Source organism: Triticum aestivum, chromosome 1D, assembly GCF_018294505.1.
Source record: "Triticum aestivum cultivar Chinese Spring chromosome 1D, IWGSC CS RefSeq v2.1, whole genome shotgun sequence".
Taxonomy (NCBI): domain Eukaryota; kingdom Viridiplantae; phylum Streptophyta; class Magnoliopsida; order Poales; family Poaceae; genus Triticum; species Triticum aestivum.
Window position 1 is genome coordinate 96,291,833 of NC_057796.1, and position 21,448 is coordinate 96,313,280.

Below are 21,448 nucleotides of genomic sequence, written 5' to 3' on the forward strand. Positions count from 1 at the left end.
CGGATATTCCAACAGTCCTCCTGATATATCTTGTATACCTATGTCTATGAACATTGAATAAGTGTCTTTTTCTCCCCCTAAGAAAATAACCTTGACGGCAACGCCTAATCGGACGGTCATGGGTGTGAATGAGACACAACTCAATCTCAGCTAGTTAGGTTATAGCAAAAGCATTCGATATAAATGGAGATTGAGTTGAATATTATTTTTTGCGAAAGATTGTGATGAATGTTGACATGCACAAATATATATATATATATATATATATATATATATATATATATATATATATATATATATATATATATAGACATTTTCTCATTTATTCATTCATATGTAGTGACTTTTTTGTTTAAATACACTTGCATGTATGGATAGCTCTCCCTCTAGATTACATATATAACATGTTTCAACGTGTTAATCATTCTTATGTCATCAGATTTCTAGAAATCGTCACAATTTGATTGTGTCATAAGTGAAGACGGTATCTTCTTTGTAAAAATAGTTGAAGAACCGAATTGTTAACAAAATATGTATTTTTTTTATCCATATATAGTTTAATTCATTTAACTAAAGTTCAGCACCCGTCGCTATCAGAAATTTAGAATAGCTAATGGTTTTTGGGGAGAAAAACAGAATAATTAGTTGTATAGTTCAATGATTGATTGCTTTAACTAACTTAAGCTTTCCTGAATTAGCTGTATCAAACAGACCGTTCCCCAACTGAATTATTATTCCGATCCTGGGATATCTTCTAATATTGTAGCCATAGACTATTTGCACACGTGAATCACAACCCAAATGTCAACTCTAGGGAGAATATTACATATTTACACCAAAAATTGGCAAAGAAATACATCCACGGGACCACCGCCCTGCGCAAGGATACATTTGCAGACTTCAACAATCAAGTTTGTTTACATATCCATGGCCAATCTAACAGTATCATTTGTATCTGGCCATTTCAAACAATTAATTTTTTGTCAATTGTCAAAGCTAGAGAAATCTGATGGCCCAACATTTTCTTTTCTGAGTAGATATTGAGCTATTTTATTTGGTTGAAATTTTCCATGTTGATCTGATGTTCCAACTGAATTGGAGTCGCGCAATCACACGAGTTGCATCTGATATATTGCAGGAGTTTTTATTTTTTTTGAGAATTATATTGCAGGAGTATTTGAAAGATAAGATAGCACAAAAATATCACAAACTTTAGAGAAAGTTCTAACTATGTGTTAGCTGCGAATCAACCTGTAGTTAGATGGTTAGGTAGACAGTGGTATCCCTAACCCATCAGGGTTTAAATCTTGATGCTCGCATTTATTAGTAGATTACTTTAGGATTTTCGGCGACGCGCGCTCAATGGGAAGAGACGCCTCGTCGACTATGAGGCGCATTTGGTGACTACGTCAATCTCAAGATGATATGTCGACTCAGTCTTTCGGAGGTGGTCATAGGGGTAGAGCATGCGTATATGTTTATAGGAATGAGTGTATGCGCGTATAGTGTCTAAAAAAAACTATGTGTTAGCTAGCTAGCTGGTCTAGCTAGGTCAACTATGGGATCCCCATAAATTAACTCCGACGCGCAAAAATATGGTCCCAAAGAATCAGCAGTATCCATTAATTTACCAAATAAAAATGCGAAAAATTGCAATCAGTGATCTCAAAAATAATTTTATGCATAAATAAATCTGATAATAAAAATTGAGCAATCCAGAGTCAAAACAGTGTCGCATCCATGCAGACGCAACGGAGTCCAGATAGGCTTATAAAGAACAGCAGCACGCGCAGGCGCGCACGTCGTCGGAGCTAGCTTGGCAACGACCGACCATGGTGATGGCGGAGCCGGAGGAGACCCCGAGATCCCAGAGGCCGTTGGCGGGCGGTTGCGCCGTGGCCGGCGATCCGTCCCAGCCCGCGGCGGCGACACCTCGGCGGCTGACGGTGTGGTGCAAGTCGCTGGTGTTCCGCGGCGACGGGTACACGGTGTTCGACGACGCGGACGGACGGATGGTGTTCCGCGTGGACAACTACGGCGTCGGGCCGGGAAGCATGGCGCTCATGGACCACGCCGGCCGCGTCCTCCTCACCGTCCGCCGCCGCCAACGCAAGGTGATCACTGATCGTGATCGATCGGGTAGATCTATTCTATCTACTTTTTTTTTGCTATTATACATTACACGCACTGATTAATTTGCTTCATGCATGACTTGAACCCGTTCGACAATTGGCCGCATGCAGATGCTGAGCTTGATGCCGGAGACATGGGAGGTGTACAATGGCGACGTCGACGACGACTCGAACTCGAACGACGGCCACGGTGAGCCGCACCTCATGATGAGAGCCACCAAGGACCTGGGCAGGTCCAACTGCACCGCCTCTGTGCATGCCGTGGACGAGCCACAACTCTACCGCTTGAGCTGGTCCCGGCGGGAGGAGTTTTCGAGGATCTACCGGCACAGCTCGACCGGCGACGAGACGCTCATCGCCGAGGTGCGGCGGAAACGAGGGGGTCCAGAGAAGGCAACATTGCTGGGCAAGGACGTGCTCTCGCTGGTGGTGCAGCCGGGGATGGACCTTGCCATCACCATGGCCATGCTCATGATCTCCAATTCGTACCGATGACCCCAACCCACCTGAATCACCAGGCGAACAAATGTTCATGCATATAGAATCTTCTAGAACATTTCGGAGGTCGTGGAAGAAGAAACACGTCAGTATACCTATTGTAAATCCCCATATTCTTTGGCATTCATTTCAATGTTGCATTCATCCTTCCAGAACAGTTGCAATGTAAACCTTGCAGTGTTGCTGAAGTACTGAACAGGTCTGCTATTCTGCTACCATTTCATCCAAGGCCACACACCATGTTCCCAATAGAGATACCAATAACATGGAAAAGGTAGGCAAGCAAGCAAAGACGTACACATCACAACACTAGCCAAACAAACATCACCAAGTGTTTACTTCCCAGGGCAAAACAACTCACATGCTACAGCTAATTTACAGATCCTACAGATTCCTCCTCGTCTTCTTGTGTGATGGGTTTGCGCCATGTCGATACGTAGCAGCATTGTCGTGCAAATCACGGCGAGAACAGCCGCTGCGTTGCTAGGCTTACAGCTGGGTACTCGCTGTGCCTGGCCGCAGCCTGCCCGAATTCATCACGCCCCTCGCAGTTGTCTAACATAGGGAGAAAAATGTATTAAGTACAAGGGCAATGTCTATGGGTAGTTAACCGATCCCTAATTGGAAGAGCTTACCTCAAAGAAAGAGTTAAAGTTCAGTCTCATCAGAAACTGCCTCAGGAAAGGTGCTCTCTGACTTCCCGCAAGTCGACTACTCCTTAGGATAGTGTACAACGAATTTGATTTCTTGTTGAACTCCTGAATATCACCAAATACTAGGTATGTAAGTTTATGCTATATACTAGGAAACTAAGCAAAAGGCTGGCTAGCTTAGACATCCATGAGGATGTGCCATCCCTATTTGTTCACAGAAGGCCGATAGTGTTGGGTGGGACAATACCTCAGTTATGTGATCAATCTCAAACATGTTTGCGCCTGTTTCGTATTGCTCGATACTCCAGCAGAACTGCAAGCAGAGCTTCATTATACTGTCCAGTATTCTAGAAACTGATCCTATATCCAAGAAGGACTGTGATATCAATGCCGACAAATAGCTGCAATGCATGAGGTTATAGTCAGCCAAGATACCATAACAGATTAAATCTGTTGCGACCGTGGAAATTCAAAGGTAACACTAGTTGTGGTAGTATTTCCATGTAACTAGGCAAGGAAATCACTATAGTATAATTAAGTGGCCAGGGTCGACTACACAAAAGTACAGGGGAAATTATTGCAACCTGTAGAAAGGGCTATGCAAAACTAAAACATCCATCTATATAAGCTTCAGATAATAGACGGCACCAATATGCAATGAAACCACCACCATTGGTGAAGCAAAAGAACAAGTTGGTATGAACACAGATCCATAATGTTTCCTTATCTTCTAGGATCGGACCTTATGAAAATATTCTACTCAAAACAAGATGAACATGTCGTAGCATGGATTCAGTAAACAGTACACTATCAAATAAAAAGCTTAACCTTCCTATCGATAAAAACAAATAAAAAATGTTCATAAAGTGTAAAACGGTTGCTTACTCTTGATGAAAGGTCACTAGTTCTGTAAAATCATGCGAGTCTTGAACGTGAGTTTGTAAGACATTCCACTGTGACTCAATTACATCAACCTGCAAAAGGAAGTCAATAAGAAAGGAAAAGTGAAAATTATCAAACTAAACAAATTTCTATTAACGTCTAGAATAAATTTGAAACCAGCACATTCCTAGCAGCTATCTGGTCAAATGCCGTCATGTTGTAGCTTCTCGTTATTAAGCAAACGCCATGCACATCCTCTGAATTATTACCAAAGGTAAATGGTAGTTTATCTGGTTGTTACCTGGATGTAGAACTGTAGGTTTCTGATCAAGAAAGCCATATGCTCCCTTACTCGCCAAAAAGGCTTCGTGCGTAACCGACGCAGTTGTGTTGCAGAGGAATTCTTCCGATCCTTGCAATAATCAGAAAAATCAACATGATCTTGATGCATTACAGCTGTCCAGGATTTCTCCAATTCCATTTGTGTCCTCTTCAACCGAATGAGATACTGAAAAACTTTGCAATACCTGGATACAGTTTATGTATCTTAAAAATGGGAATGTAAAAAGCTCAAAAGACTTCCCCTGACTTCCCAGTTGAGTTTAGCAAGTCTTGATGTAGCTTTTCAGGATATTAATCACACTCAAAGATCTATGAAATTCAAAATATAATAATTTTGTTGAGAGTAAGATATGAAGTACAACACTTACTTAGAAAGAATGTCAGGAGTAAAGAAGAGTTGTAGTGGCCAATCGACGGAATATTCCAGAGCAATACTATGCCAACCATCAAGTGCCAACTCTGAGCTAGCCTTTCCTTGCAAGGAAAGATCTGATGTGTTGGACTTCTGAAGATCTTTCTGTGATGTACTAGATTTCATACCAAACAGTGGCATCCTACGAAAGACAAACAAAATCAGTTGTCAATGTACGGCACTGAAATTCGAAAAGCATGGCTTGACATCAATTACTCTATGTGCCAAACAGAAATGCTAACCTTAGAGATACCCTGGTGAAGTATTTGTCTTCATCGCCTATAGTTTTCAGTGCAGCCTGCAGAATTAAGAACAGGAAATAAATCAAACCTATTTGCTAACATGAGGTAACGCAGCAGAAAACAGAACTCAGCAGGATTCTATTAAGTTGGTGATAATTAAACCACATAATAAACTGAAATAATAAAATTGTGTATCTGTAGGTCTTTGGCAAGAAAAAAGGGGTTGTGTCACTTACCAACTGAAATGGGACAATGAGATCTGCTTCAGCTGTAGATTGACGAGGTGGTAGGCGCATCAATTGACGGCTTTCCTCAAGAAAACACTGGTTCAAAATCATGATTTTGAGTTTCCGAAAACAACCAAGGAAGGCACTATGGCACAATTTGCACTGTACTAGCGCAACCACGGAGAAACGTACATGTGAAAGAAGGAATACGGAAGATATATTACCTGGAAAAAATCACCTTTCGCCAAAAGAAAATAATCTTTAAGTGCCTTCAAGTGGCCATTGAGATCAGCGCGTACAACCACTAACTTTTACCAAAGGAAACAATCGGTGATGCTCATGTGCAATAAAACATTGATAGAATATAATGCTTTAAGCCATCTAGTACCTGCCAAAGATGATTAGCTGCAATTGTACGTATTGAGCTAACAGCAGACTCAAACAACCTTTTATGAAACTCGGAAGCATGCTGCAGAAACAATATGGACTTATGTCAATAATGCTCCCATAAAGGATAAGGATAGATGAAAACTTTGGCATACAAAACAGGGAAAGATGCATACAGCAATATAAGATGCTGATTTTAAATATTGCAGCAGAAAGCTAACAACTAACCTTTAGCTGCTTAAGCATGGCATCAACTTTATCTGCTTCAGCCTGTGGCAATAATTCTTCTGCACTAATGTTAGAGAAGTTTGGCAGCTCTTTCAGAGCACCGGGGCCCCCCGTGAAACTTTGCATTCTATGAGATCCTTTCAATGTCTGACTTTGGTTAGTTCGTTCCAGCAATGTAGCACCAGGACTAGGATTTCTAAGAACCCTTATTGCTTTGCCAGCGAATAGAATCGATTCTGCAACTCGCATGTGGATATACTCCGGCAACATGTCCTGTCAAGTGAGAGAAAAACGGATATAATTAGCTAGGGGAGCATTTATTGCCTCATACACATGCATTTCAGAATAAGAGTATAAGCATACCAATGATACATGAAATCCTGAGTGCCAACTAGTAAGGGATGTGTCTTTAGCTAATTTCTGCGCAAATTTATCAGCAACATCAGACTGAGCCGATTCATTCTCCTCATCCCTGTCAACCTGTCTGAAAAGAAAGGTAAGAAGTTTTATATTGCTCTGGTTCAGGGGCTCAATTAGCTTACTTTTCCCGCTTTTGATACTTTCTTGGTGCCCTTATTTCAAGCTCCTCTGGGGTTTGGCCAAAGGCCTGCCCTTGTAAATATTGTAACATGTAACTTGTCTTCTCTCGTTTATTAATTTAAGAATGTAGGAAACTCTCCTACGGTCATGTCATGTTCAAAAAAAAAAAACTAGTAGTTCTCATGCAAAAGGCAACTGATACAATTCCTGCTATAGACTGTTGGATATAGAGATACTCAAAATCATTAGACAAAGCTCCAAGCAAGCAAATTCTCATGCCCATCAGTTGACAATATTAGACTTTTTGTGAACCATAATTATAATTATCACATAACTGTTTGCTGATTAAGGGGCGAAATTTATGAAATAAAGTAAGTATGCACAACAAAATATAGAATTATTCATATTATAACCAAAACTTCAAAAGCACTCGGGATTTGTGCTCCTATAGTTGAAATTTCACATGCCATTTAGCAGGCCAAAATGTCTAACTGGATATGCCGCTATAATATATCAGAACCAGCAACTGGATAGGAGAAGAGCAATGACAAAATTACAAGATAATTTAATGGAAGCTCTGTAAGTCATGCTGACCTTCTGATGAAAAATTCATGGTACTGATCTTGAAGAATACCATAAACCATCCAAGAAGTCAGCTGGTTAAACATGACCTGGTGTCCATGCCAAAGCAGCCTATTCTTATTTTTACCATCAATAAAAAGAAAATGAATAAGCAAACAACTGATCATAAGGGGCATAACAAATATGCAGTGAAGTAGTGGCAATGAAAACAGAAGTACAATGTTTCCCATGCAAACACGAAAGGACTGGAAATGTCAGTTATATTTCTTCAAACGCTGCATATATATAAGAATAATTGAGGCAATACCTCTGAATGCAGCTTTGCAATTCTGGAACCCCACAATGGCATCTTTTATGTAACAGGTTAAGAAGCTGTCCTCCCTTGATGTCTTTCTGCTCGATTTCCATAACAAGCTCATAAAGTGGAGGCAGAAGAACCTCAAACTACAGATTCACACAACAGTGAATAGGGTCAGTGTCAAAAACCAGACAAATCACATCAGATAACGCATGCGAAAGGAATATAATATTGATCTCTGTGCAAAAGCTAATAAAGACAGTAGAGTCAGTGCTTAACAAATATTGTAAATGCAATAGTTAAGTCCATGATTGTGCAGAAATTAAAAAATGACACATGGAGACAGAAACTGTAAGTGCAAGATGTCGAAGAACAGACCTTATTTAGCCCATGGGTTACTGTCGCCAGGATACGCAATGGATCTGACAACAGGTTTTGCTCAACCTGCAGAACAGCTGACCTATAAACTGATAAAATCTCAGCAATACCATTGGCAATTGCCCTCCGGTATGCACTCCCTTTTCTCACTTTGCCGTTCAGAGTAATATCAGCATTAGGTGATGAAACCTCAACAGAAGACTGAATCCAACTCAGATCACGAGACTCCGTCGCAAAACGATTCAGTTCTCTGTAATAAAATCCCAGAGATATGAGCCTTTCAATAGCACTCCTGCACAAATAGGAAAAGCCATTTAGTATTTGGTGAACCATGATCTAATCATCTAATGACAAAACATACTGTCTTCTACCTATATCTTGCTTGCCAGGCCATGTCCTACAACATTGATGACGATTCTAAGAACTAAATGCACCAAAATGATTGCTAATACTTCGGCACTGAAAACTTCTATACATTGAGATTCTAATGTAATATTCCTCCCTATGAGATACGATTTCTTGTATCCAGTAGAGTACTTCGCAGTTAACGCACAAAATGAACACTTACATGTAGAGCAAAAGCACTGTATATGTATTAAATATGAATATTTTCAGGTACAATTGTTAAGCAGTAGTTTTTGGTGTATTTATCATGTAAAGTGGTCGGACCCTTCCCTGGACCCTGCGCAAGCGAGAGCTACATGCACCGGGCTGCCCTTTTTTAAAATTGTTAAGCAATAGTTTTTTGTGTATTTATCATGTAAAAGAGCAGATTGGGTAGACACGGAAAGCGCTAAATGTGCAATGGATGAACCTGTAAATGAATGTGCTTGCTTCTGAGGTGCATTCATCTCTATCTGCTTAACTAGTATAAATTATCTACCAAACCTAGTTATCTACAGAGGTTGACGAGAACTAAAGTGTGAAACATTTGAAGCTCTTTGGACTACTGAGGCTACATTTCTACGAAATATCTCATTTCAGAATTTGTTAGTTTGTCCCTTAGTTGAAGCCATATTTCTCGCAGATTCATCATGTGCCAATGTCTTCCTCCATCCCAATGTTCAAACAGCACGGTCAATCATGGCATTATGCAATTCTATATCAACTGATACACTGGCGGACCGACTGGTAGGCATTATTACAAGCTAAATGATGAAAACGAAGCAAATTGGTCCAATCCTCCATTCACCAATTGTGGTTAACTCTGATTTAGGCAGCCATAAAGCACTTAACGCGGCAGAAACTATGCTTACTCGAGCAATACGACCAGGGAAACAAGTCACCTGGCTTTTCATGTTTGCTTGCTTGTGCCGCATCGCATCGAATTAGACCACCTAACTACACCACAGATCACAGACACCACGGCGTGGTTACAGATTCACAGCAGAGGAGAGGTCTCGGGTCTCCCATACCTCTCGGACGGCTGGAGGAAGGTGAGGTCGGGCGCCAGGCGGAAGGCGGGGCCCACGTCGCCGTCTCCGGCGCCACCGGCTTCGGCCGGCTCGGGGCGGCGGCGGGCGGAGGAGTTGTCGAGCACGAAGTCACCGGTGAAGCCGAGAAGGGCGAGGAGGAGCTCGTGCAGCATCCCGGCCTCCCCGGGGTTCTCCTAGGGTTTCGGCGAGATCGCGAGGGGAGAGAGAATGGGAAGGAGAGCGACGGAGAGTGGAGTGGGGGGAAGGGCGGGGACGGCGGAATTCAGGTGGATCTGTTTTTTTGTGTTGTTTTTGAAATTATTCTTTTTGAGGGAAATTACTTGTATTTATTTTTCAGAAAACCTTCCAATCTACTTCTTCCGTTCCTAAATATAAGTCTTTTTAGTGATTCCACTAGATGGACTACATACGGAGCAAATTGAATAAATCTACACTTAAAATGCATCTATATACATCCGTATGTGGTTCATAGTGGAATCTCTACAAAGATTTATATTTAGGAACGGAGGGAGTATTCATCTTCAATCATGGCAGTATAACGAACACCAGAAATAAAAATTACATCCAGATTCGTAGACCACCTAGCGACGACTACAAGCACTGAAGCAAGCCGAAGGCGCGCCGCCGTCATCGCCCCTCAATCGCCGGAGTCGGGCACAACTTATTGTAGTAGACAGTCGGGAAGTCGTCGTGCTAAGGCCCCATAGAACCAGCGCACCAGAACAGCAACCGCCGCCAGTGAAGAATAACGTAGGTTGGAAGGATTCAACCCGAAGACACACGAACGTAGACGAACAACGACGAGATCCGAGCAAACCCACCAAAGATAGATCCGCCGAAGACAAACCTCCAGAAGCCCAGCAACGATGCTAGACGCACAGCCGGAACGGGGGCTAGGCGGGGAGACCTTTATTACATCTTTAGGGAGCCGTCGCCGTCTCGCCTTCCTGAGCAGGACACAAACCCTAACAAGACAAGAAAAAACGACTAAAAACGGAGCCCTCCCGCCGGTCCTTGTCAGGATCCACCGCGCCTCCATGGCCCTAGGGCCACCGGAGATGAGGCGGACCTGCGGCTGTGCCGGCGAGAGGCAGGAACCCTAACTTTCTTTCTTGGAGGAGGAGGAGCGACTTACAAAATTACTTGTATTTATTTTTGAAAAGACTTCAGATCTATTCATCAAATATCATAACAGTACAAAGAACACAAACAATAGAAATTACACCTTCATAGACCACCTACCGACGACTACAAGCACTAGAGCGAGCCGAAAGCTGGGCACCTTGTTGTATAGACAGTCTGAAAGTCTTCGTCGTAAGCCCCGAAGAACCAACACACAAAAACAGCAATCGTTGTTGATGATGAGCGTAGATCTGAAGGATTCAACCACTAGATACACGGACGCAAATGAACGAAAACCAAACCAAGCAAATCCACCGAAAACAAACCGAATCTCACAAGATCCATCGGAGACACACACTCCGATAATGTTAAACGTATCGCCGGGGCAGGGCAAAGCAGAGAGAACATTACTTCATCTTCAAGAAGCCATCGCCGTCTCGCCTTCCTAAACTGGATATAAACCCTAACGAAACTCGAAAAAACACCTAAAAGAGTAAGATCCCTCCTGTTGGCAATGGTCGAGATCCAACGCACTTTCATGGACATAAGGCCACAGTAGGCAAGGAAAATCGGCGATGGCGCCGACGGAAGGCAGGAAAACCCTAGTCGCCTTGGGAGCCTCTCGTGGAGGAGGAAAATAATTGGACAACTCTGATGTAGATGTTGATCACCTAAGGGGTTCCTTGATAGAGAACACTAGTGGAAAAATACTTGTATTACTCACGTAGAAACACTACAATCATTCTTATAAAGTTGTACCACAGCATCATTTCCTGAAGCAAGCCATACTATAATGTGGCCGCTGGTTCTACTATAATACGAGAATTTGGTTGTTCCATGAGTTGTATGATCTCACGAACAATTAAGGTATACTGAGATCTGTCCATATCTTCCTTCCTCAATAGATCAATGGCCTCCAAGCAATCGGGCTCAATAACAAAACGAAGATCACTCCATTGCAAGGCAAGCAAGAAACCTCCCTTAATTTTTTTTTGTGGTTTTTGAAATTATTCGATGTTGCCCTACCTTTTTCTTGTTCTCATACTAAAAAAACAAGGATATGAAATATGTTTGTCATCTTCAGTTCTATAGGACTAAAGAACATTTTTTTTACTGCCACAACAACATATCAATTTTTCATTCGCAAAAAAAATATGATTTTTCAAATGTTTTTGAGTCCTGAAACTTCATCATGGTGCAAATGAATATTTAGAACAGAAAAGGTCTATGAATTGCAATTCTACAAATCAAACAACCATAGATGAAAAAAGTGTGAAGTTTCCTTTTTCACCTTTTTATACTACTAGGTAAATAATAGAGAATTTCTTTTTTTAGAGCAGCACGCAAAAGCCATCTTATATCTGATATTTATCATCGAAAATAGTAGCGGGAGAACAAGACGCAAAACAACTTGTAAAGAAATTACACCGAAAATCATATTGATCATCTTCTTCCTTCACTTGTCCGTCATTTTGCCAGACTGAACAGATAGTAAGGGATAGGGACACATGCAAACGTCCTCGCCATACAAGGCTTTAAAGACCACAATAACCTCTGGCCGCTAACAACAAGATCTAGTAGTTGTTGAAAAAAAATAGTTGGGGCAGCACCCCATATAGCGCGGGCTTGAAATCATCCACCATCAATCCTTGCATTGAAAAAAAAAACAGATGATATGTCAAAAAACTTAAATCACCATCACCGTGAATGCTCTTGCAAGCCTCTACAATTTATTTGAAATAGTTTTAAATCAAAGGAACCCTCCATTTTATAGTATTCTCTTTGAAACATTGCTGACTTTATTAGCAACGCAAGAACAACTAAGGGAGTGGTTTCTTAGCTCTTGTAGGTCCTATTTCCCGTAGGTTTGGTTCTCTAGCAGCATCCACAGGTGATGATGGCGATGATGCGTTAGAATAAGGTCTCCCCATCCTTTTCCTACCTCGAGAATGTCTGATCCAGCACAGACGAAGGGCCTGTGAGGGTAGGTATTGCCAAACTTGTTGGCTCTCTTCAGATATTGACAATTTGTGTGTCAGTCGGAAGAAGCAATTGACCGTCTCGTGGTTTGACGGCTTCGATCCCTTCTTTCAAGTTGTTTTGTGTTGCGCGGAAATGTTTTCTTGACTGTTACTAGATCTTATTTCTGGCGACGACTAGTTATTGCATACGGGACATTTGCACATGTTTCTTTTCTTAATTGCTGGTTCAACATATTTTTTAGACTGCGACATACAATCAAATGAGGAAGACCCACCAGTATGATTTTTTATATAACTTTTCTTTTGGTAGTTTTTGGTCTCATTGTCTTTCCAGTTGTACCGTCTATTATTATCATTCATAATTATATAATCATTTTATTCCAATTGTGGCCATTGATAATTAAATATAATCGTTTTATTCCCCAGAAAAAAATATAATCATTTTATTTCAATCTATTCACATGGCACTGATTGCTTCAATCGGAGCGCCTATGATCGAGCCCTAAAATCACTGGCGTGCATGACGGACAAAAGGCTTGCGGAGTTGAGCAATGATGCTCATCTCATAAGCACATTCCTTTCTACATGGTAGAAAAAATAACGATTCTCTATTCTTCGGTGATCGTCCAGGCATTTCTATTGCGTGACCTGAAAAGCACGTAAAGTGCAATGCATTTCTACACGATTGTGCTAAACCCACGTCGTGACAAGTAGAATATGCAGTTAAGAAAGTAATGTGGCACGGCGACCATATGCAGACCGATTAGTATTCAACCATCAACCAAAAAAGCAGATAGGAAATCACAACAAAGGGCGAAACTTCAAATATCCCAGTTTGATTTTCAAATATGTACGAGACGGAATTCACATTAACCAAACCAAAACGTTTTCCCTCCGGGTTATTTCCTGTTTCTCCCTCGCAGAATTCCCCGGAAGTTTAGCGCGCAAACCCGGTTTAATTCCATACAGATGGGTTTTCCCCCATCTTTTCTTACAAGCAACTCCGGTTCCAAATGTGAAGTTTTAACTTAGGTTGCCTCCGCAGGGGGCTGGCTACATCCGAGGAGAGTGCATTTGTCGATACGATGAGCCCTCGGGCGATCTATTCTCGGGCGACGACCTGCCGAGGCCGATCCACTGCCCAAAGAGTCTCCTTGGTGCAGGTGCGGGTGTGGATTCTGATGCGCCGTGGGACTGCTGTGAGCTCCACCAGCTCGTCTCGCAGTCGACCGGCATCAATGGGTACGGCGCGAAGCGATCGCGCTCCCAGGCATAGAATCGGCTTCCTCCAGCTTCATCGGTATCCATTGAACTATGGCCAGATGAACCCGGTGGGAATAGGCAAAATGTTGGGTTCTCCGGTTGAGGTGGCGGAGGGGCAGGTCGCATGCCTCCTGATCTATGAGCTCCAGCAAAAAGGCTGGATGATGAACTCTGAGTGTACTGTTCGTTGATGTTGCCATGTGCCCTCATGAACTGAGGTACCAGAGGAGGAACATTAGGAGCTCTAGATCTAGAGCCAGATCTGAAAAGAAAAAAGAAATCATCACGCATTGATATTCATGCATCACAAGCTGCATCATACTGCAATAATTCCTGCTATAACAAAATAGTTTAATTCTCAAGGGATACTTAGGAAAATGTTATTGTTTGTAAATGGTCTTAGCCTTAGACTAGTCTAGTTTCAGACTTCCAGACTACCTGACTCATATTACGCCATAGCATGTGCAACCAACATAGCATAACTTCGAAAACCTCAGGAGATTTGGATAAAGCTGACATGGTAGAGGAAACAATGCAACAGCATCAAATGTACTCCCTCCGTCCCATAATATAAGAGCGTTTTTTACACTAGTGTAGTGTCAAAAACACTCTTATATTATGGGACGGAGGGAGTAGGTCACAGTAAATGCACATGTCACAGCATCCTTTTTAGGGTAATACTAGCATAACACCCGTGCATTGCTACGGAACTACAGAATAATTGAAGTTGTATTGGATTAGCAGTATGCAACAACCAATGGACTTGCAACACTGCAAAGAAAAACTCAAGCAAGCACGCAACATTGCACCTGCGTAACTGCACAGACATGGCAGCACTGACATTACTTATAAAATGCTTTCCCATTCAAAACATGAGCGAGGTAGTGGTTTTGTTGGTTTGATTGTGTGGTTTGAGGCTCCCCAACTGCATTATTTTTTAGTGCTTCATTTATAAATAAAAAAATCAAACCGGAGGGCTCTGGTGGGTTCTAATGGATGAGGAAGATTGGACTGGAGTGGGGAGTGAAGTCACTGCCACCACCACCAACTCCAATTTATAATAAGATAGTAGAGTGCTTCCAACCAACAACTTTTGGTTGTTAAGTTTAGATGACGTTACAATAAGCATACTGCCTCTGTTCCTAAATGGATGGTGTTTTAGAAAGCATGCAGTCAGACCTCTCAATCTTTGACATCTGATTAACAAAAAACTAGTTCTATTGATTAGGTGCAAATGGTACCATTAGATTCACCATGAAGAACTGTTTTGCAGTGTAAAAGAATTGATCCCCTATTTACATATTTATACAGAAGTAATGGTCGAAGTAATGTTTGAAACTATTCAAGTTCAGAAACATCATCTGTTTTAGCGAGTTAATATTTTGATAAAAGCACAAATGCAATATATTTTTAAGTGTCTTTTCAGTTATCAAAGCAAGGCCATACGGGCATCAACAGTACTGTAGTCTCTTATGTTACCCCTAATAAAACATCAAATCTCGAGAGAACATGATGCATATCACATCTCAAGACAAAATGATTCCACGGAGCACTTTTCAGTTTTCTGTTTCATTGTCTCATATATGTCATTGTGCCTAAGTTATCCATATTCCCAAGCTATCTCATGCATGAAATACAGCTCCATTCTCCATCACCAAAAACACTAGATGGCAACGCTAGAGACAGACAACATCACAGTATGGACATGCCCTAATAGTATGTCACGAGAGCAGAAATAGACAAGAGGTTACCCATTACTGAAGTACGATGGAGAAACAACAGATCCTCGACGTTGGCTATCACCATCCACCCTTGCAGCCCTCATTGATCCAAAAGGGACCCCTGGCTGCTCCGTCACCCCGTTATTGCTGTTGGATTGCACATAGGAATGGGGCAGATGCGCCCAATGGTTATGATGGAAGTCAGTGGGTGGCACCGTTTGCAAGGGCCTACCATCTGATGGGCCAGCCAGGTGATTCCAGTGATCATGATAAGCGGAACCATCCATAGTTCTCTCAGGGACATGGGAGCTTGATGATGATGCCAGCGATGGAAGAGGATGCAAGTATGCCACATATGGGCAAGGATGTGCCCCTGGTGCAGCAGATACAGATAGATTCTCCGGAAACACATGCTGTCCCATAAAGTCATGAACTGCATGAAATATATCCAGACATGTTTAGACCTCAACATAACTTAAACTTACAAATAGATGTCATTTGAATAAGAACTTACAAGTAACTGGGGGTGGTGATTCTCCTTCCCTGGCAGGAGAGGGTAAAACATTTAGCAACATAAGAGAATAATAACATAACTTTCCAATATGCTGAAAACTTTAATATAAATATGACATAACCATGATCTCTGAAACTACATCGTACAGAACAAGTGTGATACAGCAACAGATATCCATTCAATGCGGTATATGTTGACTGACTGATACTGGCATTGAGAGATGACAGGAATGACTGTTCCCAATATTGTCAACCATTAGAGTGGCCGGTGCTTTGGCTAAAATTATGTCTGCTGTAGATAGACTGTATCACTATGTCAGTATGGTTTGTAAACTATTACATGCACTATGCACGTCAGAAGATCCATGTATACTCAGCCACTATGAAGATTGCCAATAACCTCATGCAGAATGACAGGGTTAAGCCTATCCAGAGTTGCACATTGTTAGTCCCTTCATCGCAAAAGGATAAACTGACAAAGGTATTCATCTGATTTTATCGGATCACTTTAATAGATTGTAGAGTAGACACAACAGAGTTCTAAGTTACCATTTTCATCTTAGTCTCCAAACAGTAAACGGACAAGTGTAACATTAGCCAGTATAAATACAACATCTAGTGAAAATAAATAACAGGAACTAGCTATGGCCCCACATTTTTCTACATGAGCAAGATACGATAGGTGAAATATTTGAGCTACTAGACCTGTGCTACAAATTTACAGGACAAAAGTAAGACCTTTATATAAAAGCTATCTGTCCAACCATGGATGCATGGAAACTAACTCTGTGGAGAGTTATTATACGATCAAAAATGATAATTTGGAGTATAGAACATACTCAAAGAATGATGGAAGCTGTGCTAAGCGACCAAATGGACACCAATGAAAACGAAATGGCTGCAGATTCAAGATATATATTTGTCAGAATGGGCATGCAGGAATAAATGCAAAGATATAATGAACAAGTAACTACCTTCTCGTCAGGAAAAAAAAGTACGGAAGTTAAAATAAGACAGCAAACAAACAATCAAGAATAAAAGAACTCAGATGATTTACAAATAGGCTGCACAACTGTTTCGGAAAAATACAATAATGACGCATAGACATGCAGGGAAGTTGAATAAGCAGAAAGAACATAGGTCACAGGTCTACACTGGTTTCGCTCATGGGAGCTTGATGATTAAGATGAATAAACAGTAAACTAAGATGTCTGGACACAAGATGAACCACCTTGAAAGGAGACAAAAGAATATTTTTCTACGATGTTAAACTAAGACAGGGTCAAAATTGGGGCATAAGAACGTTGCTCTGTAAGTGCACGACTAAGGCATGGTCTCGGCAATATTGTATCAAAGTCATAATAGCATGGTATTGTATCAAATTCATGATAGCATGATAACTCTGGTTACGGAATTCACCAGCGACCTATCAGATCAGTGTTAAAAGACTTTGGTGGTGAAGAAACCCACAAGGCAATCAAATGTTTCCAGCAAAAATATGTACGAGCTAAAGCTTGTGTTATTAGAGGAATAGAAGGCATAGCAAATTTTGCAAAAATGGCAAGTATCTACAAAACAAATGGTCAAATAATCAAGCATGGTCAAGTGTCAACCATTTGAGTGCAGACAAACTGAATATTGCTAGGTAAACAGAACATAACTAAAATTTCGAACACAAGAAAATTGTGTTGCAAACAATGAACATTGCCGGCTAGAAAAAAATACAGATCACTACTTCAACAACGATTTCATAATATTCAACAAATCAAATTCACATGGTCACGTACCATCTCAGAGTAACTAACATCATAAAGGTCCTCTTCATGAGCCCACTCATCCATGTTAATATCATGTGAGGGGCGGGAACCATTTGCATACAGCCAATTCCCTTTCTCAATTTTGCGGCAGTTCGGGCATTGCATAACTCCTTTGGCATTGAATGCCGATCCAATGCAATCTGAAAACATTGACACTCAGAGATTAAATAATTTGCAGTCCAAACAAATGGCATCCATAACATGCCCCTCCATGTTTAACTGACATGTGGGTCCAGGGCCCTGATGTCAATGAGACATGGAAATGATTTTTTTTCCTTTGAATAAACCAAAGAACAACAAACAGTATAATTAAGGAGCACTGCTTTAAGGTTGGTTAAAGCATAGTACAGTATCATGACGAGAACAGAATAAGTAGTATTGCATTAAACCATGTAGTTGCACTTCTGCACCCCAAAGGGCCACCATAACCATATCCCCTTGCACAAAACTGCTTCTCAGAGTCTAATCTTACCTTACATACTTCACACTGTTGGAGTTAACCATGTTGTCTAAGTGTTCTGTCATGTTTCATTGTGATGCATGGCACTGTTACCATATAGAGGCAGGGTGGTGGTCAACTAAGTTCTTGTTAGTTGCATGTGTGGCCTCGTGGCCCAGAATCAGATCAGTAAAGAGCAAAGTGTGCGCATTGCTGGCGAATCAGCAGACATTAGTCGAGTGCATATATGCACATGTTGCTAGAATTAGTCATGACTCATGTGTTAAATAAACCCGTAATTAGTGCATGCAGTGGAGATGTGGCCTGACTGTATGTGTTAGTGTCAGGCTACATCTTATATGCATGCAATGTGTTCGAGTTATATGGCCTTTGAGTGAGAAGAGGCTGTGCTAGTGCTGAAACTATGCAGGAGTGAAGTAAGTGAAGAGCCATGCTCAGATCAAGTAGTTGTGGACTCAATTGTGTGCTGTTTCCTTAAAAAAAAAGGAGTTGCAACCATTTGTAATTGTTGCGTGAGATGATAAATCCATTACGGTATCATACTGAGATCAACATTCACAATAAATCCATTACAGTATCATAGTATGCTAGTGATGATATATGTGTGCTTCCTCGGTTAAGTTAACATTCACAATAAATCCATTACAGTATCATACTGAGATCAACAGCCAACCCAGACTGCTTGATGAAACCACCAGGTTCACTACTACTGAAGTTTTGAGTATCGTCTTTAAGGCCCTCTAGGTTTTAACTTTAATTTTAGCAATTTCGTGGTAATGTATAAATCTCATCAAGATCAGCCTCCAAAGTCCACACTTCCAACAAAATTTAATGACAGCTGGCTGAAAAGCCCAGAAATTTCCAGAAAAGGGAGCACATTTTACATCAAATTCTTGTTGAATCTAGACAAATCAACCTTATTCCGCCGAAATAACAAAGAGGCTAGGTTAATCGAGACACAATTACCAAATCCAGTCCCCCAAACTGCAATTTCCTATCGAGCCTGAGTAAGATAACGCAAAATAGGCTCCCAAAACCTACCGCACCGGGATACTGGAACTTCGTCTGAGGTCAGAACAGCGTGAAATGATCGCAATTCAGCCAAATACCCACAAATAAATATCATTCCGAAGCTCCTTCACATCAGAATCGCCGGCCCAGTCATAATCCCAAAAATAGCATCGCATAATTCAGTGCAATAACGCATCAACAGATCGGACCATAGCCCCTTACCGAGGTGGAACTCGTGGCCGCACTGCAGCCTCGCCATGGACCTCTCCGCGCTGGCGGCAACGACCGCGTCAAGGCAGATCGAGCACGACACCGCCGCCTTCTCCTCCTTCCCGCCAGAGCCCTCCTCCGCCTCGAGGGGCTCCTCCTCCCTCGGCTCCGCCCCGGCCCCCATCCCCCCCGTGCTCCTCCTCACCCGTCCACCAACCAGTTCTTGGCCGGATCCCACCAAATCCTCGGCGATAGAGGGCTCCAAACGGCCGGCCCGGCGAGGGCGAGACTGTCACGGCGCCGGAATCGACTCCCCGCGCCTCGGGGATCGCACGCGCGCTCTCCTCGGGTTCCTCGCGCCCTGTCCAATCGCGAGGGATGCCTCCTCCTCCGTCCCCTTCCTCTCTCTTCTCTATCTCCTCGCCTCCACGAGAAATTAGAAAGAAAGAAACTCTGGGGGAAAACAGAAGAGAGGAGGGGAATAAAAATGGCTGTTTTGGGATGAAAGCCCTCCCGGAGTATGGTATTTGCACTTGTCCGCTTAGTAGGTGGTTCACGCTTCACTGTAGCCGCTTTAGAAGGATTTTTTTCTAAAAGAATATTTTAATTCTACTCTAAAATTTCAGCAATGACGTAGTACGTACCCATCCTATCGTCTACAGCATGAACGATTAGGAGATGGGCAATGCTAGCCGCCGATCGACCGGTCAGAATATCAAATCGGTGACCCTCGGAGCCGCGTGATCAAAGTCGCATGAAGATGCAACTCCGTCGTTTCTCGAGTGTCACCCATGGAGCGAGAAAATCTTGTGTGTCTCTTTCCAAGGCTCGCGCATGGAATAGCTAGCCGCTGACATGCTCCTCCATTGACAGCCATGACTGTCGCACCCTGTCTCAACAGCACCATTTTCCTGCTTCTAGCACGGCTGACAGCAGAGCGCCCGCTGGCGTTGCTCCTTCATCCACGGCCAAGATTGTCCACCGAGGGCCCATGGTTGCTCACCGTCTCAACAGCGCCCCACGACCTCGCAGCACGTTGGCTCGACGCAGTTGCTGTCGCGGCTCTAGTGTCACCGGTTGCAACCCCTGTTACCGATTCCAACTCCTCGCATGATGGGTCGCATCATTTTGTAGGCACCGATGCAGCTCCACACGTCACTGGTCCCAGCTCTCGATGTGCATGGTTGTAGCACTGCCGATGACGGGCGGCAGCATCCTGCAGGCACAAATGTGACTTCGTGTGTCACCAGTTCCAGTTCCCAGCTTACACATCCGTAGCACTGTCGACGACGAGGCGCAGCATCCTGTCGACACCGATGTAACTCTGCGCGTGACTTGTTCTAGCTCCTGGCATGCACGGTTCCATCTCCCAACGTACACGGTTGTAACACCACCAGCGTACACGGTTCCAGCACATCCTTGTAGTAACATCGTCGTCGGCCGGTTCCAGAATGCGGTGACCATGGTCGCAGCATCGCCGAGAGCCTGTTCCATCATGTGGTTGTAACGTCTCGGCCAAGCCCATCGATTCACCCATAGATTCCGGGCCATTGCGTTTGGGATCTAGACTGGCCCCACATACCACCACTAGTCTTTCATGCGCACTTTGTCCTCACCCCGTGCGCACTCGAGATCAACTTCTCAGTCGATCATCCATCCTCAAATTGCTACAGGCCAAGCACGTTTTACTTTGAGATTCCTTTTGGATGGGCTCCCGAAGAAGAAGGTGCATCTTGTTTACATGAGTAGTCTATCATTCCTATTAAGTCAGGATGTCATATGCACCCCTCCCTCCCTCAAAGGAACCGATGTCCTTGTCGGACCAACAAAACGTTCCCTCTTGACACACGTATGTGCACGCCAGTGCTAGCATCCACATGTGCCCCATGTATGCATCACCTACGTGCACACGCCCGTGTAACCGTGAGGGTTGGATCTTATACCAATTATAACGCCCCGGTCAAACCCATCGGTTCCTGGTAGTTGCGCATGGGTAGACTGGCCCCGCATACCAACACTAGTCTTTCCAGCGCACTTTATTCTCACTCGTGTGCATCCGGGATCAACTTCCCAGTCGGTGACCCATCCTCAAATTGCTCCAAGCCAAGCACG

The 21,448-nt window shown here is 42.8% G+C and overlaps 3 protein-coding genes across 3 annotated transcripts; 1 reads left to right on the forward strand and 2 right to left on the reverse strand.

Moving 5' to 3' along the window:
* The first annotated feature begins 1,692 nt into the window (after positions 1 to 1,692).
* LOC123180548 (protein LURP-one-related 5) lies at positions 1,693 to 2,794 on the forward strand. The gene is made up of 2 exons (XM_044592618.1): positions 1,693 to 2,114; positions 2,244 to 2,794. Exons 1-2 carry the CDS (start codon positions 1,833 to 1,835, stop codon positions 2,625 to 2,627), a joined length of 666 nt encoding a protein of 221 aa, XP_044448553.1. The 5' UTR covers positions 1,693 to 1,832; the 3' UTR covers positions 2,628 to 2,794.
* LOC123180547 (gamma-tubulin complex component 4) lies at positions 2,788 to 9,511 on the reverse strand. Its single transcript, XM_044592617.1, has 16 exons — positions 9,217 to 9,511; positions 7,802 to 8,093; positions 7,433 to 7,569; positions 7,138 to 7,236; positions 6,367 to 6,487; positions 6,004 to 6,276; positions 5,777 to 5,857; positions 5,613 to 5,696; positions 5,398 to 5,484; positions 5,162 to 5,217; positions 4,876 to 5,061; positions 4,467 to 4,692; positions 4,169 to 4,257; positions 3,531 to 3,684; positions 3,266 to 3,388; positions 2,788 to 3,185 (listed from the first exon to the last, which is right to left on the reverse strand). The coding sequence occupies exons 1-16, from the start codon at positions 9,387 to 9,389 to the stop codon at positions 3,120 to 3,122; spliced, it is 2,247 nt and encodes a 748-aa protein (XP_044448552.1). The 5' UTR covers positions 9,390 to 9,511; the 3' UTR covers positions 2,788 to 3,119.
* A 3,646-nt stretch (positions 9,512 to 13,157) lies between these two features.
* Positions 13,158 to 19,790, reverse strand: LOC123180549 (E3 ubiquitin-protein ligase RFI2). Its single transcript, XM_044592619.1, has 6 exons — positions 19,349 to 19,790; positions 17,626 to 17,795; positions 16,678 to 16,736; positions 15,840 to 15,868; positions 15,356 to 15,758; positions 13,158 to 13,866 (listed from the first exon to the last, which is right to left on the reverse strand). The coding sequence occupies exons 1-6, from the start codon at positions 19,518 to 19,520 to the stop codon at positions 13,395 to 13,397; spliced, it is 1,305 nt and encodes a 434-aa protein (XP_044448554.1). The 5' UTR covers positions 19,521 to 19,790; the 3' UTR covers positions 13,158 to 13,394.
* Between the last annotated feature and the right edge of the window lie 1,658 nt (positions 19,791 to 21,448).